The sequence below is a fragment of the Mustela lutreola genome, chromosome 9 (genome assembly GCF_030435805.1).
Source record: "Mustela lutreola isolate mMusLut2 chromosome 9, mMusLut2.pri, whole genome shotgun sequence".
Classification (NCBI taxonomy): domain Eukaryota; kingdom Metazoa; phylum Chordata; class Mammalia; order Carnivora; family Mustelidae; genus Mustela; species Mustela lutreola.
Genome location: NC_081298.1, coordinates 17,490,509 through 17,516,160, shown reverse-complemented (window position 1 = coordinate 17,516,160; position 25,652 = coordinate 17,490,509). Strand labels below are relative to the sequence as shown.

Genomic DNA, 25,652 nt, shown 5'->3' with positions numbered 1-25,652 from the left:
GGAGCCCCTTCCCTTGGGGGTGGGGGTGGGCAGCTGGCATTCAGGGGCTGACAGGACAGCAGAGTGACCAGCTGACCTGGTGAGTCTGCCCAGGACTGAGAGGTTTCCTGGGACATGGGACTTTTCCTACTAAAGCCAGGACGGTCCTGGGCAAACTTAGGATGTTGGGTGGCCTTAACAGAGGAACAGAGGACCCTTTTGCCTCAAGACAGGATCAACTGGGGCGGGGGGAACTCCTGCCCCAGAGCTCCCGTGGGACCCAGCTGCCTTAGTTAGGTCTCCAGCTGAGAGCATGTCCTGGCTTGGCTCCTTCCACTGCCCTGCCCCGCCTGCCTTCCCCCCTCCCCCGCCCTTCTCAGAGCTCCTTCTCAAGCTTCAGCAAGCACACCCAAAGCCCTGCCGCAGGCTCAGCTTCCCAGAAACCCAAACTAAAATGGAGTAAGAGTGGAGGCAGAGAGCCCCATAGGAGGCTGGGGCAGGAGTCCAGGCGGGAGTGAACAAAGGCCCAGATGGAGGCTCCGACCCAGAAGCTGAAGTAGAAGAAACAGCTTCAGCAACACTCAGGGTTTCATTCCATTCTCCAGGTCCACTCAGCCCAGGGAAGCTCTTGTTCCAGCCCTTACCACCTCCACTGAGGTCGTGGATCAGGGCTCCTCCCTCCCTGGTGGGACTATGCTCTCTTCAAGGGCAGACACCACTTCCTGTCTACTATTTCTGGGTCCCTAGCTCAGGAACCGATTTTGAGCTAAGAACCTGGGCAGTGTTTGCTGAGCACTTGCCTGTGGTTCTCTGAGGCCTCCCTGCTCAAATGTGGAGCCCAGGATGGGCTCCTCTGTCCCCGCTACTCATCTCACTCCCTGCACTAGCTGCATCTATGCCAGATCCTCCTCTGGGGTCTGCCTCCCCGGGCCTCTGCTGTAGGAGGGCTGGCTGAGAGTGACTCCCCTTTTTTGGAGAAGTGCCCTCAGCCCACAGGATCTGACTTGCACTGCAGGTGACCTCTCAGTGGCTGGTCCACAGTCAGTGAGCAGATGGAAGCAAGGGGGCCACATCTGGGGTGCAGGTCCTGCTCTGGCAGCCCCTGCAGATCAGGCCTAGGTTAGACTCCGCTGAAGACTCTGTCCTTGCCCAGGTCCTTCCTCTTCTCCCTCCTCTCTCTCTCCCTCTCCTGTAAGTTTCTCTTGAGAGTGGTCCCTGGATACACCATCTGTACCCAAATCCTTGTCTCAGGCTCTGCTTCCAAGGAACCTGACCTAAGGCCACATTGGTGTACCTGTTGTCATGGAGAAGAGCCCTTTGCTCCTGGCTCTTCGACTGAGTCTGCAGACACAAGCCTTTAAAAGCATGAGGCTTGGGGCGGGGGTGGGGGTGCCACAGCGGGGAGGCTGCCAGGGGTAGTGTGCCCGTATCAACCATGCGTGCACTTGCTGTCCCGAGTATGTGCCTGCTTTGGTCCTCCCAGGGACTTGTCTGAACCCCAATAGCACAGCTCTCAGAGCAGTGAATCCCCAGTGCTTCTGCATTGCTGGCTCTGTGGCTACTTGGTCCATCAGTGTGGATGCTTCCAGAAAATGGCAAGTATAGAGTAAGTGGAAGGGGCATTGAGCTTCAAGTCAGGGGTTGAGGTGGGAATGTGGTTTAGCCAGCTTGCAGCTGGGCAATGTGGGACAAATGACACACATGCTCTGTGCCTAATTTTCTTCCCCTATAAGATGGGAGTACAAAAAAAGGGGCGGGGAGTAATAATAGTACCTTTCTCAAGAGGTTGTTGGATTCAATGACATCATGTACGCAAAGCACTTAGAAAAGCACCTGCTTTAGTAATTGTTCAATAAATGTTAGTGATATCATAAAAGGAATTAAATGATAAATCTTATTTGCTATCTTGTTCCTGCTTATCAAGCTTCTGCCAGCCCAGCTTCCTTTCAATGTCTAGACCAGCACTTCTCAATCCTGACGTCATGGACATTTGGGGCTAGATAATCCTCTGTTGCTGGGGGCTGGGTGTCTTGAGCATTGTGGGGTGTTCATCAGCATTGCTGGCCTCCATCCACAGATGCCAGCAGCACCCCTCCTTCCTCAGCTTTGAGAACTAAAAATGTCCCTAGACATCACCAAACATCCCCCAGGAGTCAAAATCACCACCAGTTGAAAACCATAGGCCTGGAACATGCGGAAATCTTCTTTCCCTGTGACTCTGTATGTTTGTTTCTTTCTGCCTGGCATAGGGTTCCTCCTGTTCTTCCCTCAGCTGACTTTCTCATTCTCCTTTGGCTGCCTGAATGCCTCCTCCTCCAGGAAGCCCCCTCTGACCACCTCATCTTGTCTTCACTCGTGGCAGGTTTCTTCCACAGCTTTTATCACCATATGGCATTTAGTCCATTTGTTTGCCTGCTGAATTCAGTTTGTCACTCCTGCTAGAGGAGGGCAGCCTCTGGAACAGGATCCACATCAACTCAATTGCTGATCTGTCCCTGGTGGCAGACACAGGGTGGGCAGCTGCTGGGAAGCTTACCTTTTGGACGGTGAAGGTGCGTATGACGTACTCGGCCAGGGGCTCAGTCTCAATCAGGCTGACTTTAATGTCCCCGTAGACCTCCGTGTCATCCGGCCAGTATCGCACACACTTCACCTGCAGGGAAAGACAGAGACAAGGACGGATGAGTGTATGGCTGAGCGCAAGTAGCCGCCTCATCCGGCCTTCCTGTTCCGATAAACCCGAGGGCGATTTGGGTGGAATTTCGGTCCAAGGGGCTGTCAGCTCGCCAGGGACTGGCAAACCGCACAGGGCCATGCCCTCTCCCAAAGGAACTGGAGCCGTTAGGAATAATGGTAGTACCTTCTTCGGCAGAGCTCCTTAAAATCTCCAAGTCCATTATCACACTAGGTGAGCAAATCAATCGAGGTGAGATAGGCAGGTGGTGTCACCCCATTTACAGATGGAAACAAAGCTCGAGTTGGGAGGTCCGGCACCTGGTCCCAGGTCACCGGGCCGGTGTTCTACCTCTGGCTGAGCCCTCTTTCTGCTAGATCAGGTGGGGCGGGGGGTGGGGTGGGGGGCAGCATCAGCGGAACAGAGATGAGAAATCACAGGTGGGAAGCGGAGGGGGTAGGGAGAGGGTCATTAACATCCAGAGGTGGTAACCGGGGGCTGGAAGGAGAAAGGCTCTCCGCTGGGAGACGGATGCAAGGAGCGGGACCCAAAGGGAAGCGTCTGCACAAAGGCTCCCTGCCCGGGCGGTGGGTGCAGATGCCAGCGACAAGCCAGTCCCACACTGGACTCTAGGTCACACTCCTCGGGAGGAAAAAGAGATCACTGTTTTCCCCTAAAAAGAACAAAAGCATTACCATTCCGGGGGACGCCGCGCGGCCTAGAGTGGCATTTCCCACAGTGTGTTCCGCTGGGTGCTAATAGGTGTTAGGTAAAGAAAAAAAAAAGAAAACAAGAAACAAAAAAAACAAACAAACAAAAAAAGGTTTTGTGGTCAAATGAGTTTGGGAAATGCTGGATTAAACAAAGTTAAACAGGCCGCTCTGCTACAAGACTCCTCAGCTCGTTGACCGTGCTAACGCTAAAGTGTTTTCAACTCTCCGAGAGGGGCAAAAAGTGCAGAGCATTTCCCAAACGTATTTAACCATGGAACCCTCTTCTCACTAGGCATCCTGCAGACTAGCATCCCATGGAACCCACTTAGGGAAACGCTGGTATAGCGCAACAGGCTTGGCAGGCAAAAGGATGCATCGCTGGGTTCTAACAGCTGGCAGCTTCCAAAAAGTGCTGAAATCTCTCTGAGGCTCCACTGAACTATTCGTAGGGGCAGCTAACACTCACTCACAGCTCGCCGCATCCCACACCGCTTGCTGAGTGTGCTACGAATTCCTTCCATGTATTATTTTAATCGCTTATCACTACGACCTTTACAGACATGATTATCACCCTGTTTTACGGATGAGGAAGCAGAAGCATCGGGAGGCTAAGAAAGCTGTCCAGGGTCGGGAAGGGATGGAGCCGGGATGCAAAGCCAGGCCACCCGGATAATTACCAGAAACATGGCCCCGTGCAATGGTCAGAGTCAAAATGAAAAAAATGCACAGAGAGCGTCAGGCACAGTGGTTGGCTCCCAGCAGGAGTTCCGTCAAGAGACTGCTCCCCTGTTGCCTCCCCAGATCCAAATTAGATTCGTGATCTGTCCGTCGAGGGAATCTGTCTCCAAGATGGGCCATTTTATAGAACAGGGTGGAGTTTGCTTCTGAATTCTTAAATCCTAGCCGGGCCTTTTTGTCTGTGGTAGCTGCTCTCTGGGTCTGGGTCCTTGGGGAGCAGTGGTGAGTGGAGGGGCCATGATACTAGCAGGAGAGTTAAGAGTCAGAGATCACGGCTGGGCTCTGGCTAGAGGACTAAGGGGTAAGGTGCTCCAGCCCCTCTGGGGCTGTTTCCTCATCTGTAAAGCTGGGGATAGGACAAAGTGAGAGAGGGCTCAAGATAAAGTCTCTGCTGGCCCCAGAACCCTTTGAGGCCACGAGATGTTCACAGCCCTCTCCTGATTATGAAGACAGCCCAGATTCTCTCTCCCATGATCTTGGAGGCCAGGACTCTTTATTTTAACGGGTTATCTGGTCCTTCGCCAAAACAAAAACTTACCTGGCCACTCTCCGGTTAGTTCCTATGCTAAGTAGAGAAGCCCTCTTTCTTCTGGTGTTGTGCACCCTGCCTTTCAACCCAACAGCCCACCCACCCACATAACCGCAGTTTACCAAGTGAGCGAAAGCAAGCCGGGCATAGCAGTCCCATCTCCAAGCCCTAGGATTAGCTAAGGACAACGTAGGACGGAGTCGAGATAGAGCAGAGCAGGAGGCCAAGGCCTGAACCCTGAGGGCTATCAAGGTGTTAGAGGTAAGGGAAGCAAAAGGTCGGATGCTCTGAGAGACTGAGTTCAATGAGAAGAGAGAAGTGGTGGTTGAATTCGTCAACATGAAGGATGCTGGTGATACCGACCGTCTCACTGTGGATGGCATGGAGAAGGGGGAAGAGAACACGGGTGGAGAAACAGAGCCTGTGTGTGTCTTCAAAGTCTGGGCAGAAAAGCAGGGACAAGAGAATCCGTTTTGTTGGCCTGTTTTGTATTTTCGGGGGGAAGGTGCTCAGGATGTTTTGTATGTTCGGGGGACGAATCCAGCAATGAGAAAAAGAGTTGCTTTTCGAGTGACAGGGGAAATGAGAAAATGCTTGCATAGAATCTGTGACTCGAGGCACTGGGATCGCCTTTGAAGGGGCTAGAGTCACTTCCTCCATCGCAGGAGGCTGAGCCTTTAGGAACAGCAGACAGTCTACCATTTGGGTCAACAAAAATGGCCCTTTTTTTATGGTTCACCCTGATAACAGAGGGGAAGAATGAGAAGACGGTCATAGATGCAAGTGGGATTGTGGCTTTGTGGTGTGAAGATGAGCGTTCATGTCTGATGGCTTTCGTTGCCCCAAAGGGTATGAGATGACGTCATCAACCGAGCGAGGATGGAGAAAAGGATGACTTGGAGGGAAAGGCCGTATTCCCCGAATGGGAAGCAGGGCTGAGGATTTCTCCCACGCGGGTTGTGGCGAGGGAAGTGTTGAGCAGGGGCACGTGCCATAAGGCACAGAACAGAGAGATGCTCAGGAGGACAGGGCCAGCAACCTCTGTCCAGGTAACTGCAGGAGGGGCTTACCCTGCCCACTTCCACGAGGTTCGTGACCATGACGATGCTGGCCGAGTTCTCCTGCCAGATCATTCTCCAAAAGTCCTTGACAGTCTCCTGCATCGGACCTGAGGACAGAGAAGGTGACAGGGTCAAAGACCACAAGTGCAAGGAGGCAGCCAGGAGGCTGTCCCTCCTGGGTGGTCCGTCCGGGCTCTGCATAGGCGAGCGAGAGCGAGGCCGGATGATCCCCGCTGGGACACCCAAGTCGCTGAGACCGGGGCCGGAGCAGAAAAGCAAAGCGGCATTCCAAACTAGCACGGTCTGCAGCACCCATGGAAACACCCACAGCCTTTCCTCTTCCCTCCTCTGTCCTGCTCAGGGGCTGTCCCCCAGCCCCATTTGCCCCCATCTATCACCTTATAGGGACTATATTATGGGTTAATAATAGAGCTTAAGGCAGTTTTCATAAGATACGGGCCCTAGGACCTCAATGAGAGTCAGGGAGGAAATTGGGGTTTCAGGGGGCAGGGGGGAGGACAGAAAGCTGCCGGGAGCGGGACGCTCACAGTGCAGACCGGACAGGCCTGATTTTGAGCTTGACAAACACAGGGAGCATTCCCCTGGAGCCCCAACAGAGGGAGGGAGAAGTAATGGACAAGGAGAGGGAGATAGGATCTGAGAGTCCGAAGCAATTTCCTTGGAAGTTTCTCTTTCAATGTCCTGGGCCTTCATCCCTTTTACAATTACAAAAGAAATATAGGTGTTTGATATAAAAATCTCAATAGCCTTTTCCCGTATATGTATGTGTGTATATATGCATATATGTATGTGTGTATGTATTTATACATATGCATTTGCTGTAATAAGTAAATTATTATAGGCATTATTATATACATTTTGCATGCTCTTAAAAATTCTTACCAAGCATGGTACATGTTCACTGCGTAATTTTCTATAATACGGAAGTATCATACTTTAATCCACTGAGCCATCCAGGCGCCCCGGAAGTATCATTACTTTAAACAAGCTACCAACTGTTGAGCATTTAAGATTTTTCACTTTTTTCCTATTGCTGATAACACTGTGACGAGTATCTCTGTATATGTGACTGCCCACCTAGCTAATGATCCACAGGATTTCTTCCCTAAAGGGTTCAAGAGGTAGGATCATTTTGAAGCCTCTGATCATGTACGGTCAAAGTTGTTTTCCAGAACGGCTGAATACTTTTCTCTTCTAGGCGCACGCTTGTCCAGGAGATCAGGTACCATCAGCCTTAGCTCTCGATGGTGGATCCCTGGGGCACATGCCTGAGGCTGAGGCTTCGGGTCTGCCCTGCCTGTGACCATTTCTCAGCTGTACCTCCTTCATCTCTTACTCATATCCCTCTGCCTAGAGCTGAATTTGTCCCATCTTTCCTTCCCAAACAAATGGATGCTCCCAGACACCCCTGGAGGCTCTCCGGCCCTACGCCCGTGTGACTTCTTGGCTGCCAGCAGCCCATTCCTCTCTTCCAGTGAAGGGCAAGGACAGCTTTGAGGGACAGGAGGGCACTTACCCTGCGTTGCAATGTAGTGCCGAGGTCGATGATATCCCTGGATGACAGGAGAGAAGCAGAGGGAAGGGCCTCCAGTCAAAGCTCGCAAACACCACAATAGTAATAGGTATCCTTTCCAAGACATGCTTCCCTCACAGGCAAAATGAGAAGAGCATCAGACACTTCCCAGAGAAGTGGCGAAGATGAAATTAGGTAACACATGGAAAACTCTTATTAAATCACTCAATGAGTTAGCCATCGTAATAGTTACTTGGGAGGGGCCCATATAGGCTTGCCTTAGAAGCAAAACTGGGTGGCCGTTACCTATGCCCATGCACCCAGAAAGGCAGAGAAGGAATTTTGGGGTTCCTGTGGGACACAAACCATCAAAAAGTCTCTCTTGGGTCCTAACTGTGTGCAGAACACCGTGGGAGTCTCTGTAGGGCACTTGACAGAAGAAAACCATTGCATTGTTGGCCCCTGGCATTAGTAAGGATTAGGAAAAAAAAATTGGGAAGAATGCCACAGTGCCTCTCTGTGCCACAGGGTGGGCTTGGAATTGGAAGTCCCACTCACTGGGGTGGGAGGGGGGCACACAGGTGTGACCTAGAGGATGATAAAGCCACTTTCTGGTTCAGAGACCAGTTTCTGATATGTTTGTGTATTTCGGTGCCCCAGGAGGCCCTGCCGTGCCCAGGTGTGGGGCCCCTCTGTGTTCCATCACCTTCATCACTGGGGAAGAGGTTGAAGAGATCTTCTCTTTTGCCTGCCTATGGCAATCCATGGGAGATGCTCTTTCTAGTTCCAGAGAGGAATTATACCGTACTGGGTAGAGTTCACGTTTTGGACAACGATTGCATTTAGTACACAGTATTTACAGAATGAAGACATGAGTGAATGAATGAATGGATGGATGGATGCGTTTTCAAACTACGGATGCCAGTTAGGGATCCTGCTGGTGGAGAGGTCACAGACAGCCCCGAAATCCACTTTGCTTTAGGGTTAACCATCTCAGCAGGAAACAAGCCTGAACGGTTGATGAATCTCTCTTTTTGTCTCCAGTGTTGGCGATCAGTCTTTCCGTCCTGTCAGGGGCAGGGGGAGGGGGAAATGAGCTGCCTCAAGGCCCTCTCACTCAGGAAATGAGCCAGAATCGCCATCTGTGTGGTTAATGGTAAAACAGATGTGGCATCTTTCAAGTCCCGGATCCACTTTCTGATTCAAAGACGCGTTTTTGAGCCCCTGGCGTATTTCTACAGCTCAGTCTTCCTCTCGCCCCATAAATACTGAGTAGCTACTTTCCAACTGTTGGGCATATTCTAGAGATGCCTGAGTTCACTGTCAGCACCAACCCAGGGCCGGTGGCATGGCCAGAACCGGTAGATTAACCACAGTCCCCAGGAATCAACAGCCCCACCTAAACTCCTGGTGTGATAACTTCTTAGCGAAGTCATCAGCTTCTTGAGGACAAACACTGCCTCCTCTAAGTTTAAAAAAAAAAAAAAAAAAAAAAAAAGTCTATAGGGCCTCACACAGTGTGAGACTCAGAGCAAATGTCCAATGAACAAGTGGCTGGGAACACAGCTAAATTAGGTACTGCTGGAGGGGGTCACGTGCACACACTCTGGACCTGATGGCCTCGGTTCGCATCCCAGCTCTGACCCTTGGGAGCTGTGTGGTTTGCAGCTAACACTTAACCTCCTTGTGCCTCCGTTGATCTTTTACCCTCAAATGAGGTTCTCAGACTTACACTGTAGCATTGCTACTGAGATTCCATGGCAGTCACTATGCCCCAGGCGCTAGAGTCCAAGATTTAGCATATATGACTTTCTCTTATTATTTATTTTATTGGTCGTCTGGCACACATTCATGGGCTGCTTACCATGACTAAGCATCTGTGTTGACCGCTGAGTGATGGTCCGATCGGAAGCCCATCCCTCCTCACTGCTCTGCCTCTAATGGAAAATTGAGCCCCTCTCTGAGACCTGAGAGGTGAGAAGGGAGGTGAGAGGGACCAGAGCCTTTGTTCCTTCAAAAAAGATGGACGGGGGTTCCGAGGCTTACAGGAAGAATTAGACTCTGGGGGTTCTCTTGATTAGGTTTGGGAACAGAAGATCGTCCCCTAGAGTGTGGAAGGGTGTGGTTTCTCAAGCCCACCGTCTTCTGTCACCTGAGTCGTCAACTCCTACTTGCGGTCCTTGTCCCTCCTGACCGGAGCCACAGCTTGCTGGCCTCTCTGCCTCCAGTCTGGTCCCCCTGCCCGTCTGCTTCCGACCAGAATGAACTCTCCAGTACATATCGGATTCTGGTATTTCCCTACCAAACAGCCTGCAGTGGCCCCCCACCATCTATATGATCGTGCCCAAATGTCCTACCTCAGGACTCCTCATCTGTCTCTAGCCTCACTGGCAGCTGTCACTGTCCACGCCCTCCCATGAGCCCCATGTCCCTGCTTCCCTGCACCGCACCTCAAATGAGCCTTCCTCCCCGAGCGGTCCTGCAGGCTTCCACATGTGCCCAACCAACACACAGAGCACATGAGCGGCAATACGGCTTTTGTCCTCTTGTCCCCTTGGGCCGTGGACCCTACACGCAGAGCTGGGAGCAGTCTTTAGCAAAGGCTGGTGGATGGCATGTCTGCATCGGCGGGTCTCAGAGGGGATGCTGGGACACCCTTAATGGCGTTCCTGTCCCCTTCCTCCAGGAGCATGCCCGGTTCCTACCGCTCTCGCCCTGGCTTACTGGCTGTCCCGCTCTTCTTGAGACACAGGAGTCATGTTTCCATGCAGAGGCCTTCGCACAGGGCATTCCCTGGGCCGGCCGCTTCTGGCCCCGGTGAGCTGGGCGGCTTGTTCCCTCCCTGCTGCCCGGCCTCTGCTCGGCTGTCAGTCACTTCACAGAGAGCCCCCTGCCGACCACCCTGTTGGCCCCTTTCACATTTCTCTGGTTTCCTTTTCTTCAGGGCACTTATCACTCAGGGGCAGAATGTTCCTTGGTTATGGACATGCTCGTTGTCTGTCTCCCCGGCGGAGTGAGCACACCGGCAGGACAAGGCTGTGTCCGGCTTGCATGTGCCCGTGTCCCCAGCAGCCACAAGTCTGTCTGGGCTGTCAGCCTTGATAAACACATCTCAAATGCACACATGCACGTGTGCCGTGTGCCCATCTGCATGCTGCATGGGCATAAAAGGCCCTCTCTGGTCTCCAAGACCCCATCGAGTCCCCAAAGAGAAAACGTTCTAACCATGCGATTCCTCAGCAATGGAGATAAAAGGAAACGTACTGCTCGGCTGGGGCTTTACTGGGGATTTGCCAAGAACTGGTGCAGAAAACTTCCTAACCTTAAAAGAACTTTGAGTTCGTTGAAGTCCCACCTACACAGCACACAGATCGACTGCAAACCAGCGCCGGGCCTGCCTCCATCCGTCTGTGAGGAATGGGAAAGAGGCTTGCATCCAAAACGCATTTATCTCACTCTGAACTCCTGCATCTGTTACTTACTGGGGACCCAGATACGATATTTATTTCCAGACTGGTAATTTATAACAGATTCAAGTGGCCCATCCATTTTCGGGCGTGCAAACAAACCCGCCGGCGGGATGGTTCAGACGGGAGCGGAACCATGGCCTCTGAAGGCACAGACAGGGCTGGCCCCATCGAGCTCGTTATCCAAATGGAGTTGTTGTAATGGATCGTCAAGATCCAACTGGGGATAAATGACTCTGGCAGTTAACTCTTCGGAGAGCAAATGTCCAGGAGGATTTCAGTGGGGGAGAGCAGGCCAAAAGAGTGAGGACCTGGGGAGCTATCTAGGGTGTGTCTTTCCAGGAATCCCCAAAAGGACTCTAGGCATTTTAAGGTTGCTGGAGAACATGGTAGGTTCATAATTCATGGGACTCCTCACCCCCCACCCCACCCCATATTGGTAACAGTGTGTGAGGAGGTGCTTGTACTTGGTACATGCTTCCCCCGCCATGTTCCCGCCTGTCCCTTCCAGACTCTGCTCTGCGCTGTGGGCTGGATGCTGACCGGTATGGACTACGTCATGGGGTTTTATGACCGCTGGTTTCCAGTTGGGTTCAGCCAATGAGGAGGGAGCAGAAGCAGAAGCTCAGAGGCCATGGGAGGCTGCGGGTGTGTTCTTCTAGATCTGTTCCCATCAGGCCGCTGAGGTTGGCACTGATTCTCTGTCAGAGGTCACCCCTTTTAGCTCGGGGATACTGCACCCCACCCTATTGGTTTCCTTTAACCCTGTTCCTACCTTGTTAAGCCCCCGCCTCCCATTACTCCCTTTGAGTGAGCCTGTTTCCTAAGGGGAGACTGACAGATACATCTGTTATCGTATTCTGCTGGGGCAGCATTATTATCCCGCTTACAGGTATCAGAACAAGTAAATAAGATCATAAGGCTAGTAAGCAGAAAGTTCCGGACTCAACCGGCCCAGCAACGGCTGAATTCATGACTCTGATCACTGAGATCCAGCAGAGGCCAGTGTCACCTATGAAGACAGCATCTAGCAGAGGCTGGCCTGTCTGCACAGTCTACCTTTCCAAGAGGGAAAAGGTGGTGGGGTATGCTTAGTGCACAGAGAACTGGATTCTAGCCATGCAACCTTGAGCAACCTCAACCCCTGGTTTCTTATTCTTTTTTTTTTTTTTTAAAGATTTTATTTATTTATTTGATGAAGAGAGATTACAAGTAGGCAAAGAGGCAGGCAGAGAGAGAGAGGAGGAAGCAGGCTCCCTGCTGAGCAGAGAGCCCGATGCGGGACTTGATCCCAGGACCCTGAGACCATGACCTGAGCCGAAGGCAGCGGCTTAACCCACTGAGCCACCCAGGCGCCCCCTGGTTTCTTATTCTTAAAGGCTTGCAGAACGCACTGTAATGATGCTAGAACCTGGCGGGAATGGGAGGCGTTTTCAGTGTTGACATCACAGAGACTCACCTGCATTTAAAGCAATTTCATTTGTTGCCTCTAACATACCCAAGTGCGTCTTGGCTCTGACTGTAGTCAGATGTTCGCGCAACTTTGTTTATCTAGGGAAGAGTCTTTCTAGGAAAGTCACTTTTGTGGGAGGGTTACCACTCAGATGGCAAATGCTATCTACAGCACGCCAGGCTGGCAGACCCCATGTGGGCCTTTGGGGTTGTCACAAGTACTCAGCTGTAGACAAGTTCAAGGGGAAACCAGAAGGAAGTACTGTTCAGGCTGGTTAATTGCATGCTGAGTCCCCACTATGAGTGGGAATGCAAGGTGCTGTCTGGGCGTGGATGGGGAGAGCAGGAGGAAAGGCCCCGCGCTGGGAACTCATCTGGTCTGGTTCCTAGTTTTGTTCTGCTGCTGACCAGACCCATGGCCTTACTAAAGCTCTGTAACCTCTTTAAACTTTTTTTGTTTTTGTTTCTGGAGAGGGAGAGAGAGACAGAGGGATGGGGGAAAGCGACAGAGGGAGAAGGAGAAAGAGAAGCCCAAGCGGGCTCCACACTCAGCACAGAGGCTGACACGGGGCTCATCTCATGACTCTGAGATCATGGCCCAAGCTGAAATCAAAAAGTCAGATGCTTAACTGACTGAGTCACTCAGACTCCCCAAACTTTGCAACATCTTCAACCTCAGCTTCCCTTTCTGAAAAAAATGGGGATGATTACCAAACTTGGGGGGCTACTGAGTGGTCTCCATAACTCGTCTCCTTTGAAACCACCCATCAGAGGGTCCAAACATGACTCATTTAGAGCCACTGGCTGTTGTCATCGCTCTGCTACTATTTAAGCCAGCAGAATACGTTGGGGAAGTGACCCTTGATCAGATGCCTGCGCCCTTCTCCTGCACATCCTAGCAGTGAGATCCTCGATAAGTTACATAACTAATCCAAAGCCTCAGCTAACTCACCTGGGAATGGGTAGCAATGGCACTTGCTTTGTGAGGTTGTAGTCCTAGTTAAAGTAATGTTGAAACACAAGAGGTGATCTTAGGTTACTGTCAATCCTCCTTCATTGGACTCTTACTCACTGGCTAAGGCAGCACTGTGTCACCTCCTCCAGGAAGGCTCCCTTGACTACCCACCCCCACCCCAACCAAAGCTTTGGTTTTCCTTAATGTTTGCACAGGCCCTGCTCTATGAGGGTCTCTTTTCTTACCTACCTCCCTTACCAGACTGAGTCCCTTTTCAGGTTTGGATTTCCAGCACACAGTGGAGGACCTGCTCAGTGTTTGAGAAATGAATCCTAGATGCATAAAGGAGAGGCTGCAGCTATGATGGGCAGATAGTCAGAGTGCTTTGTCCAGGCTCGAGACGGGCTGCTCTGAACTGGCCATCTCTCTGTGAACTTTCCTGGGAGGGCCACGGGAACAGAGTCCGTGCTGACCTTGACTTCCACTGAAACTCCAGCCCCAGGTCCTGACCACAGTTAGGCTCTCTGTAAAGCCAGGGTCTCGGTGGGGACTTGAAACCACTCTGGGTGTTTCAGACGCAGGGAATTCCGATGGGGCGCTGGTGACATTGGTGATAGAGGAGCTGAGATGCTAACCAGGCAACAGAGGGGCAACACAGAGACTGGCACCAGCAGGAGACCGTGACGGCCCCTGGAACTAGTGGATGACGGGAGACAGAGAAGCTGCCAGACCCCAGAGCTGGGTTTGCCTGGCAGAGGCAGGAATTCTGGTGGAAGCTGGTGCCTGGTGGAGGCTCCCTTCACCTTCCAATCTCCCATCAGCGCTTTCTCTGTAGGGGTCAGCTTGCTCTCCTTCCTGCCATGCATGCGCACACACACACACACTCACACACTGACACAGGCACACCATGGCACACATACTTAGATAAGCAATGCAAAGCATTGGGAGGACAAGAAATAGATCTGAGAGCAAACAGACAAATCACTAACACCAGGCTCAATAAATATTTGTCGAATCAATGAATCATCTGGATTGGCCTAGATTAGGGGGAATTCAAATGCACACCTCTCCACTTCATAGCCTGTCTCTAGAAACACGTGGGCATCAGAGGGACCAAGAGGAGCTCCGACATTCGTCAAGGCCTTTGGGTTCCAAGCTGAGGTCCTGAGAAGCCTGGCTTGCACCGGCTATGAGAGGACCTCCCTCTACCCCCGGCGGCCATGCTCCCCTTTTGCAAACTCTCGCTTCCATGGTGAAGCAATCCCCTTCCCTAACTGGGTGTCTGAATCCCAGATGCTCTCCCCTCGGATCTATACTATCCTTGGCAATAGATAAATCATCCCAAAGCTCAGCTCTGCACTGGTCACCTCCACGATCAAAACTTCCAACAGCTTTCTCTTGCCTACAGAATCAAGCCCGGCTTTCTAAGTTTGACGGCAAACCACCGATGACCTAGCCCCAACCTTATTTTCCACTATCCCCATGACATAGTCTCAGCTCTGCTCACCCTGAGCCACTACAGACGCTCTGGCTCCAGCTGCTACATTTTCGCTTGTGCTATTCTAACTAGAGGCCCCATCTTTGCCCTCTTTATACTTTAAATTCATCCTGTGCTTGAAGCTTTGGTTCATATCACATTTTGCATTCCTGATGGAAAAAGCGATTCCCCCCCCCCACCTCTGAATCCCTGCAGCATTTTTTTTTTTTAAAGATTTTTTCTTTATTTATCTGACAGAGATCACAAGTAGGCAGAGAGGCAGGCAGAGAGAGAGGAGGAAGCAGGCTACCTGCAGAGCAGAAAGCCCGATGTGGGGCTTGATCCCAGGACCCTGGGATCATGACCTGAGCCGAAGGCAGAGGCTTAACCCACTGAGCCACCCAGGTGCCCCTCCCTGCAGCATTTTATTTGAACAAGTGACACTTACCACTTTCCAGTCTGCCCTGGAATTATTGATGTGCATAGCTTATCTTCCTGCTCAGGTTTTAAAGGGTAGAGACCATGGTGCTCTAAGTGTTATGGTTCCAAGCATCTGGCACACAGCAGGCACTTTTAAATTTGTGTTGCATAAATGGCTATGCCTTCGAATGAATGAATGGATGGACAAACAGACACACGTACAAATGAATTAACGGGTGAAGGAACAAGACAGACAGCTGTCCTGAGGCCCCATGGAGCGGGCTACTCCAGCCGGCTCCAAAGAGGATACAGCTTCAGACAGATAATCAATGCGGGTTATGCTAATTACATAAATCAGGGAGGGGCTGGACCCCTCCGGACACGTTCTAGGAGGGCCACCTTGTTGAGAGAGAGGCTGGGGGACAGCCATGGGTCTCAAGCCTGCTACAACCAACCCCAGAGCCCCACCGCCCAGCCCTGGGGAGACTCTCACATCAATGTAGTTGGCGTTGATGTAGTCAGAATGCGGATCTCCATCCAGCACCAGCAGCCTCACCCGGGAATGGTCATCTGCAGAGAGATAGCAAAAAACAAGGAGGCGGGCGGTGAGGGGCTGTGGCGAGGGCCAGCACTGCCCACCTGCAAGGCTCCCGTGCGTCAGTAGTATGGGCATCGGGCTGCTTCCCATACCTTCTCTCGTTTGACCCCTGGTCCCACCCTGCTATCATTCCCATTTACAGATAAGGCCGTTGAGGCTCAGGGAGGTCGCTGTGCCTTAGAAAGCACTGTGTATGCTCCTTCCCTTTTTTCCACCTGCCCTTCTAGTACTCATCATGAACCATCTGGGTGAGTCGCCTGCTTCTTTAAGTCTTCGTGATTTTGTCATTAAAAGGGCAGTAGAAATACCTTCTTCACACGACAGCGTGAGAGAGATCAGAACACTTAGGAGGCGAGAAGCGTCAGATCCGAACTAACATGTTTTCATTATTGCTGAAAAATGGCAAATTAGCCTATTTTCTTCATGTGCGCAAATGCTTTCCCTTTGTCTCTTGGAGAATTGTTGCAAATAGATTGTTGGCCACATATTGTTATCAATACAATCATTCAAGGGAAGCAGGCTCCGTCATTATAAAAGGGGTCATCAATAACTGAAAACATGTTATGGAGAATGCCATTTCAGACACAATCCAGGCATAAACAAGATTTGCAGGGTTTAGTCAATGGCACGTTTACTCCAAATAACATCAAATAAGCACCATTAAGAAAAAAAGCCCTCGTGCAGAAGAATCAGGCTAATTCTTTACAACTAATTAGGGCACGTGGTGACATGCCAAGGATGCACATGAACGGAAAAACCTGGCTGCGTCTGGAGGGAGGAGGGGCTCAGCTGGCTGTCTGGGTCCCTGTCACCCATCGCTACATGTCCCTGCTTCTGCTGTCCAATCTAGGACAGGGCTAGGGTTCCCAGAAAGTGGGCTGGAGCACTCAGAGCATCTGCGAGTGTCCCTGGGATCAGGAGGCTGGGCCAGCGTACCCTGCTATGACATATGCAGCCCTCTGCAGTTTAAGGGGCACATCTATTACTACGAACAGGGAGCCCCCGAGAACAGGGCCATTAGCGCTTTGTTCCCTGTTTCATCCTCTGGGCCTCCACTTGCAGCAGGTGCTCTACAAATCCTTAGTGAGCATACGAATGGATCACTTCTTTGGACTCTCGCAGTGAGCCTGGGAGACAAGCAGCATAGCCCTGTTACAAATGAGGACACTGAGGCTCCCAAGGACTGACTGGCCACATGGCCCGTGCGTCGTGGAACTAATTCTGAGCTCAGAAACTCCTGCTTCCAAAGAGGGGTCTAAGCAGGATGTTGGAGATGGCTTCAAGTGTACGTGGCGGGGGTGATTAATGCCAGAGAATTGGTTAGCCAGTGATGGAAGAGCTGAGAAGCCAGAGAGAGGCTGTGTAACTCAGAGATCAGTGCTAGCAAGGAGATGTTACCCACCCCCCTCAGGAATGGTGGGGCAGATGTTGGGGCAAGGCTATCAGAGGTGGGGCTGGGCCCACTCTGTGGTGGGAGCTGGAGACGTACCTGGCTTCTTCCTTTCGCTGACTTACAATCTCCCACCAGGGCATGTCCTTGGCCAAAGTCAGCCAAATACCAGCTGGCAAGAGACTACAAAATGCAACCCACAGGGGTTAATTGAAGAGAGGAAGGCAAGGAATGGAACCGAGGATGGATAAACAGGCCCAAGACTGGGCAAGACACTAGTTCACAAAAATTAGTCCTTGACTGTGTGCCAGGCACTATGATAGACACAGAGATACGCTGGATTGCCACTCTTCTTACTCCTCATGGGTGAGAGTTGCAGGTGGGAGATCTAACTCATCTCTTTGGGGGTGGTGGGGGAGTGGGGGGTGAAGCTGGGAGTCCGAAGTTCACCTTTATGGAGTTCATGGCCAGTATCAGTAGACACTCAATCATTTATTGAGTAGACACTCAATCATTTATTCCTCAACATAGCTCTCAATCATTTATTTAGTAGAACCAGTAGACACTCAATCATTTATTCCTCAACCTAGCTCTCAATCACTTATTTAGTAGAACCAGTAGACACTCAATCATTTATTCCTCAACATAGCTCTGCGGATTACTACAGTATATAATGATACCATGATGATATAGTATGTTCCTTCTTCCCATTTCACAGATGAAGGAATAGGGGCTTGAGGAGGTTAAGCACGTTCCCAACGTTATGCAGCCTGCTCATGGCGGAGCTGGGATTCTATCTCAGGTCTATCCGAACCTGAACGCCGACTCTATCCACACATGGTGCTCTCCCTGGACTTCTAGCATCTGGCAGGCACTGCTCCTGGAGTCTGTGCAAATGGTTGGTCCCAGATCCTGCAGTACTCTAGCTCCCCCAGGAGTAGGACTTCCTGGGGGACCCCTCCCACCCCACTCCAGGAACAAGGAGTCAGGCAAGGCCCAGCACCTGACTCTGAGCTGACACTGTTGAGCCCCATCACCAGTGGTTACAAAAATGATAATCCTTCAGAAAGTGAAAATACACATTGTGTTTTCACTCATTGGTCTCACTAATGACTTATTGATTCAAAAATCTCCTTTATTTATTGAGTTATGACTGCCCCTGGAAACGGCACTGGAAACAGAGATTCTGGCTTAAAATGTAGAGAGGCAATTTAACATAAAATGAAAGTTAAAATCTGAAAGCAAAAAGGATTTAAAAAACCAACAAGAAACAAACTTATTTAAGTTAAATATTCTTAAAGACGAAAGGGGCCTCTACCCACCAGATGATGGTGTTTGTCAGTATCATGTCTTCTTCCATTCATAAAGAACCTACTATGTGCAGGCTGGTTGAATGGCCTAAGGAGGTACTGTCAAAATGATACTCATGCTTAAGGAATCTCGTGTGGGAGACAGACTATACACAGAAGTAGAACTTCAAGGTCTAGGAAGTGGAGAAAGGAGGGCTTTGTGAAGAGTATGGGAATGAGGAATTAAAAGTGGGCTAAGACTTAACCAGTAGACAGTGAGGAAGGGTCCTTCCATCAGAGGGAACAAAGAAAGTGAAGACAGTGCTCTTGAAAAAGCAAGCACACTGGAGAAGCTGAAAAACATTTCCTGGGATGCCTGGGTGGCTCAGTTGGTTAAGCAGCTGCCTTCGGCTCAGGTCATGATCCCAGCGTCCTGGGATCGAGTCCCACATCGGGCTCCTTGCTCCGCAGGGAGCCTGCTTCTCCCTCTGACTCTGCCTTCCACTCTGTCTGCCTATGCTCGCTCTTGCTCGCTCTCTCTCTGACAAATAAATAAATAAAATATTAAAAAAAAAAAAAAGAAAACAATTTCCTGCCCTGTGGACACAGCAGTGTGAGGGGATTATAGCAACAGAAGGAGAGAGAAAGAAGGTAGGCAGGGGTTGGGTTACAAGAGGCACTCAACCCTGTATTAAGGCACTTAGATGCAAATATCCATTCTGGGCTCTGCAAGGCATCCATACACAGGATACCTCTACTTTTCCAAGACTGTGAAAGGCTATTTTATTATGCAATGACCAAGGTTCACTCCCAGAGGGCTAACCAGTAGCCAGTGGGATACACCCATCATGTGGGGTATGAAGCTGAGGGTCAGGATCTGGGTTCAAATCTTAGCCTTATCACTTAGTAAGTCAACTGATCGACCTTAGTTTGGGTTGCTTATCAAAGAGGAGCCAATACTATATAGCTTACAGAGGGTTGGGGGGATTAAATGAGAAAATACAGGCACGAAAAGTGCCAGGGTATTAACAGAATGAAAAGACAAGCCACAGACTGGGAGAAAATCTTTGCAGAATATCAGCTAAAGGACTTGTATCCACAATATACAAAGAACACTTAAATTCAACAAGAAAACAACCCCATAAAAAAAAAAAAAAAACGGGTGAAAGATCTGAATAAACACCTTGGCAAAAAAGATACACAGATGGCAAATAAGTATGTAAAAAATATTCGACATCATATGTCATTAGGGAATTCAAATTAAAACAACAACGAGACATCTCTGTAACACCTACTAGAATGGCCCAAGTCCAGAACAGTGACCACACCAAATGCTGGCAAGGATATGGAGCAACAGGAACTCTCGGTTCATTGCTGGTAGGAATGTGAAATGATACAGCCACTTTGGGAGACAGTTTGGCAGTTTCTTTTTAAACTAAACATACTCTTATCATATGATTCCAGCAATTGCTGTCTTTGGTATTTACCCAAATGAGTTGGAAACTTATGTCCACACAAAAACTTGCACACAAATGTTTATAGCAGTTTCACTCACAACTGCCAAAACTTGGGGGGGGGGGAACCAAGATGTCCTTCAGTACATGAATGGATAGACAAATGTATACCCAGGCAGTGGAATAGCATTCAGTGATATTTAGAGATGAATGATCAAGCCATGAAAAGACAGGGAGGAAACATACAAGCGAGTCTGCAAAGGCTTCATACTGTGTGACTCCCGCTCTGTGACACTCTAGTATGGACACGGTAAATAAGCAGAGGCTGCCAGGGGCTTGGCGACAGGATAAGCAGGAGGGACACGGGGACGTTTTAGGGTCCTGAAATGATCCTGTGTGATACTATCATGGAGGATACATGTCACTGCACATTTTTTTAAAATCCCACCGAACTGCACAACACAAAGAGTAGACTCTACACCATGGACTTTAATGAATAATAATGGATCGAGATTGGTTCATTAATTGTAACAAATGCATCACACGGATTCAGGTATTCATAACAGGGGGATTTGAATGTGGGAGGGAGGCAGGCAGCCCATGGGGACTCTCTCTGTACATTCTGCTCATTTCTTCTGAAACCTAAGATTGCTCTTAAAAAAAAAAAAAAAAGGTACTAGGACAGTACCTGGTATGCAGCAGGTGCTTACTAAATGGTGGTTCTGGGCTGGACATGAGGCTCAGGGCTGAGATGCTTAGGAATGGGTGTTCCCCACTTGTCCTTCTGTACCAGCTGTAAATCTACCTTCTGCAGAGGCAAGGAGGTGTGTATGGTGAGTATTCTTGAAAGCACAGAATTCAGCCCTGTGAGGAGTAGTGGTGTCCTCATGGTTTATTTATTCCTTCTGGGAGATGCTAATATTATTCTGTGTCCCCTTCTTCTTCTAACTTTATATAATTAGAAGGATAAAAAATTGTGTTTATCCACAGGCACATGGAGAAAGATGGGGCAGCGGGCAACGTGAAGTTTATACAAGGTAATTTACAAGCAGCCCAGAACGTTCATTATGCTCTATCTACATTTTGCAAGCCTGAAAAACAGCTAATTTGGTACTCCGCGTTTGATATTCCAGACGAGATGCTGAGAAGAGTCACACAGAGGAGATGCAAACTCGTCCATGGTGAGGGGAGAGGAGGCTGGCTCCACCTGGCTCTCAGCTGAGGTGGGAGGTGGGCAAGAACCGGCTTGTGGGGAAGAGGAAGCCGGTGGCAGGGGAGGGGAGACATAGCTGCAAAGATATGAGGATCCAAAGAGCTCTGCCGAACATAACTCCAGGGGAACAGAAACACCGTCCCTCTGGAATCAATCTGTTCCTTGTCATTTTAGGACAAAGACCAGTGGTATGTTGCTAAATGTTTAGCAAACAGCTCTCTGGAGGGAAAAAAGGCCCTGATCGGTACAGTCTGCTGGTTTCTGTGGTATAAATACTCCCACCATGACTAATTTCAAGCTACCAACATGGCATCAACTAGCTTACAAAATTCCTGAAAATTTAACAATCTGTTCTTGCAAGCTGGTATGAATCAGTTCAGGACACTACTAACAGGGAACAAAGCCCACAACGCTTTGCATGATCTGATGGTCTGGGATCCAATTCCCAGTCTAGCCTCATGCTCCCCTCCCCAAATACTATGCTGATAACTATGCTCTTCTTTCAGTTGCTCAAATGCACAATGTCTGCTCTGACCACAGGGCCTTTGCACATGTATAGGAACACCCCAACCCACCTCCACAAAGTCTGGCAACATCTCATTCTTCAGGTCTTTGCTCAATGTTCCTTACTCAGGAAGTCTCCTATGATCTCTCCACCCCAGACTCCGAGAGCTCCCTGGACTTTTCCTCAGAACTCTTAGAACAGCTGTATTTCTGTGACTATGTGATTAACCTGTGGCTCCCCTTCACATCCTATTTAAGGAAGGGCATCCTATTTACTGGACTCCTCTAGGTGTTTGGCAGATGGCAGGTACTCAATAATTATTTAATAGATGAATTCATATTTGTGTCTGAGAGACTGAGAACCAGAAAGAGGTAAGGCCCCTTGCTTAATAGCCATACAGTAGGTAACATAGCCTGGGACCCAAGGCTCTTTCCTCTACACAGAACTGGCAAGGTGTGCCTGGATCCTGTGCTCAAATACCCCCTTTCCCCATAGCTGATCTGTTACCCCCCTGATCTGTTACCCCCTTCTGTCCTGTCCCCAGATTGACAGCCAGTTCTGCCTCTGCAGAGGAATCGGGCAGACTCAGGAGGCAGGTGGGAGGTCTGTCATACACTAACCACATCACCTGGGGCGAGCTCCTTACCTTCCCTGAGTCTCCATTTATCCAACTATAGCATCAAAATCCTATCTACCTTTGCCGATGTACTGCAAGGATTTAAAAAGGTGAGATAGGAAGGCACCCGGTGTGTTGTAAGAAATCAAACTCAAGTATGTAAATCCAGTGTAATTATTATTCTAGATCAGTGGTTCTCAAAATGTAGTCCCTTGACCAATAGCATCAGCAATGCCTGGGGTCTTGTCAGAAATGCAAATTCTTGGGGCACCTGGGTGGCTCAGTGGGTTAAAGCCTCTGCCTTCAGCTCAGGTCATGATCCCGGGGTCCTGGAATCGAGCCCTGCATCGGGCTCTCTGCTCAGCAGGGAGCCTGCTTCCTCCTCTCTCTCTGCCTGCTTTCTCTGCCTACTTGTGATCTCTCTCTGTCAAATAAATAAATAAAATCTTAAAAAAAAAAAAAAAAAAGAAATGCAAATTCTTGAGTCCCAGCCCAGACCTGGTGAATCAGAAACTCTGGTGTAGGGCCCAGAAATATGTATTTTAACAAGCCCTCTAGGAGATGCTGATGCACACTCTGGTTTAAGCGTGTAGGTCAATGTTCAATTATGCAGTGAGGTGCCCGTGTTCTTCTCTTCAGTTTGTCTTGGGAAAGACCAAAAGATCCTTCTGGAATTGGGCCCTGGGACTAGACACCTGCCTTGTGTTATGTGGTGAACCAGAGGAATGTATCTGTGTGGCATGAATACGATATTCCAGGTACTATTTTAAGAAGGTTAACGGATGTTTTGATATTTGATTGTCATGGTGGTGGTGGTGGTAGTGGGGTGTGGGTATGTGTGTGTGTGTGTGTGTGTGTGTGTGAGTGTGTTCACTCCATTTTATGGATGAGAAACTCAAATCTCCAAGAAGTTTAACAACTCAGGAAAAGGTGTAAGATCGAGAACTTTCTCATGGACTGGTGGGATCCCTACTCCTCCTGAAACCCCAAGACCTGCCGCCCCCACCCCCCTTCTGTGCCAGTTCTGACTCCAACACTGCCCATCCCACTGTGTTCCCCACCCCACCATTCTAACTCTCCAAACAAACCACAGCCTCTCTTCCCCTCCTCCCCCAACAAAGGCAGCCCTACAAATGGGTCTTCTCGAGTGGAAACCACTTAAGAAAAGAATCACTTGAGAGAGGTGGGGCCGGGGAGAGACTCTCACTTGGATGTATGATGTGCTTTCTTCCTGTCTTCTGGGCACTCAGGAGGGTAAAGGAAAGGTGCAATTTTTCAGAGAAAAGAGATTTGGCTCATTACAATGAACTGTGGAGCTGAAATATCATTTCCTGGAAGGATTGGAAATGTTAATGCCATCATCTTGCACGAGTGGATAGGGAGGAGGCAGACAATTCCACTGAGACTGCCTGGTACCTCATTGAAGGTAAAGGTCAGCACCTTCAGTCTTGATTGAATTGCCAGTATCTAGAGAGAGGGTGGCTGGGGTAGAAGAGGAAAAGAGCCTGGCAGTCTCTGCACCTCCTAGCTCTGCCCATTCTGTGCCGGCTGAGGCTGGGTGGCTCTTTGGAGGGGGGCAGAGAAGTTGCGCAGAGAGGAGAAGAGCACTGGGAGAAGTGAGAGACACAAGGACCACCCGATCCATTGACTGCTTCATCCTAAGCAGGCTGTCCTGCCCACACTCCATTAAAGGAACTTTCTGGAAGGAAGGACGGTTTCTCATCTAGGTTCTTTTGGAAGCAGAATCTGAGACCAGGATTTGAGTACAAGTAGTCAGCCTGGGAGGTGATCCCCAGAAGTGGGAAGGGGAATGGGAAGGAGATGGACAGAGGAAGGAATCTGGTAAGGGGTGTGTTGTCAAGCAAGCTCCCATGGCAGATCACTATGGCTTCATCCTGCTGAGAGATCCAGTGGGTTTTTCTGGCTCAGGGGAGAGGAGGAAGAATGCTCACACACCCACTCTCTCAGTCAACGGCTGAAGGCTGCTCCTGGGGATGGTTCATCTCTTGGTACTTCTTGCTTGTCCTGTAGGCAGGCAGAGAGGGCTCCAGTGGCCAGAGCAAGTCTTCTGATGAACCAGGGCACTGACGACTTCTGTACCAGGGCCCATTTGCAGGGTCCCCACCCCGCCCTCAGAGACCCCAAAGGAGAAGGCGGACTGAGAGCCAGACACACTGAACAACGCACCCGCTCTGCCATTCCAGGTCTGTCTTCCCAGAATCAGCAGAGAAACCACTGTGAGAAAAGCCTCTAGGTTTGTTGTAAACCTGAGTTCCTCTCTCGAAGTGAGAAGGGCCTCTCTGAAAAGTTCATCCCAGTCGGCCATTTGTTCTGAGGTCGGAGCCCTAAGCACGTTCTCCCCCGAGAGCACGATGTGTCTTGATGCAGAAGGATTCCTTGTCAGGGTCACATGGTATTCTGGCAGCACAAGCCAGGAGTGCTGGGTGGGGCCATCCTACAGACCCACGGTGTGACCTGGGCTGGGGACTCCACATCTCTGGCCCATCACTCCTTGCCTGTGAGCTCAAAGAGGCTGGACTCAGTCTCAGCTGGGTTTAAAAGTCGCTACGCTGGATTTGGATTCAGCAGTCATTCATCTTAATGTGCCCTCTGTGCCCTGAGAGAGGAGAAACCGAGGGTCAGAGAGAGGAAGTGACCTCGCCAAAGGTCATGCGTCTGGTCCCGGGCGGAACTGACACTAGAACCCGGCTCTGCCTGAGCCCATGTTCCGTATTCTAGTATACCTTGGCCCAGTGAACGAGGTCTGCAGGTTCCCCCGTCCTCCGGCTTTGGGTTGGGTTTGGCCAATGGAAACCACTTGCACGAGCTGGAGCAAGAGAAAACATGACGAACGTGCTTACTCCCTCAGCTCTGTTTGCTGGAGTCACCGTGGGTTCGCTGCAGTGCCTATGAAGGCCACGCTTCCAGTTAGGTCGTCTATCTTTCTGGGGGGTCCTGGTAGCTTCTCCTCTGAACACTTAGCCTCGAGGGCTGCACTATTCCTTGTCCTCTCCCCCCACCTACCTAGCTCACCCCTTTATACAAAAACCACTTGATTCAATTCTCTTCCCGCCTGCCCCCTGGAGGGTCCCATCTGTTTCCTGCCCCCCCCCCCCCCGCCCCGACAGAGCTGATGAAATCTGCACCCTCTGCAGTCACTTCCTCCCCTCCCTGCAACTTCTAACCGCCAGCCCAGGACACCCCCTCCAGAAGCACAGACACATGGGAACACTGGGGGCGGGGGTGTGGGGGGGTGGTCTTGAAATTTCCCCTTGTCCACAGACTCTGTCCCAGAGCCACTTGAAAGCAAAGAACTCTTTGTTCTGGATCTCCGTGCACTTCCTTCCCTTTCATTGCCTTGTCATCCCACCGCTGGAAACCCCATGGTCTCCGCTACCCAATTCTAAACAGCTTCCTTTGGAAGAAAGGGCTGATTTAACCAAGGTGTCTCTTTCATTGTTTCATTTGCAGGCAGCGCTCTCCCTCCTCCTCTTCCCCTTTAATCTTCTCTGTCCTCCTGGCCTGGGTCTTTGTCCTCCACTCCAGCCTCCCAGAGCTCTGGGTTCCTTAAGATGCTAATCACACCCG

The 25,652-nt window shown here is 50.3% G+C and overlaps 1 protein-coding gene across 12 annotated transcripts in view; it reads right to left on the bottom strand.

Moving 5' to 3' along the window:
* PTPRT (protein tyrosine phosphatase receptor type T) overlaps positions 1-25,652 on the bottom strand; it is a 1,057,545-nt gene that overhangs the window by 52,818 nt on the left and 979,075 nt on the right. For 6 of the 12 annotated variants that reach the window (XM_059133123.1, XM_059133124.1, XM_059133125.1 and 3 more), the window contains 5 exons: positions 15,493-15,569; positions 7,232-7,268; positions 5,704-5,801; positions 3,349-3,408; positions 2,516-2,632 (listed from right to left, as the gene is read on the bottom strand). In XM_059133123.1, the coding sequence (XP_058989106.1) occupies positions 2,516-2,632; positions 3,349-3,408; positions 5,704-5,801; positions 7,232-7,268; positions 15,493-15,569 (389 nt within the window). The remainder of the gene's footprint in view (positions 1-2,515; positions 2,633-3,348; positions 3,409-5,703; positions 5,802-7,231; positions 7,269-15,492; positions 15,570-25,652) is intronic. The other 6 variants (XM_059133127.1, XM_059133130.1, XM_059133131.1 and 3 more) reach the window with 1 other exon arrangement.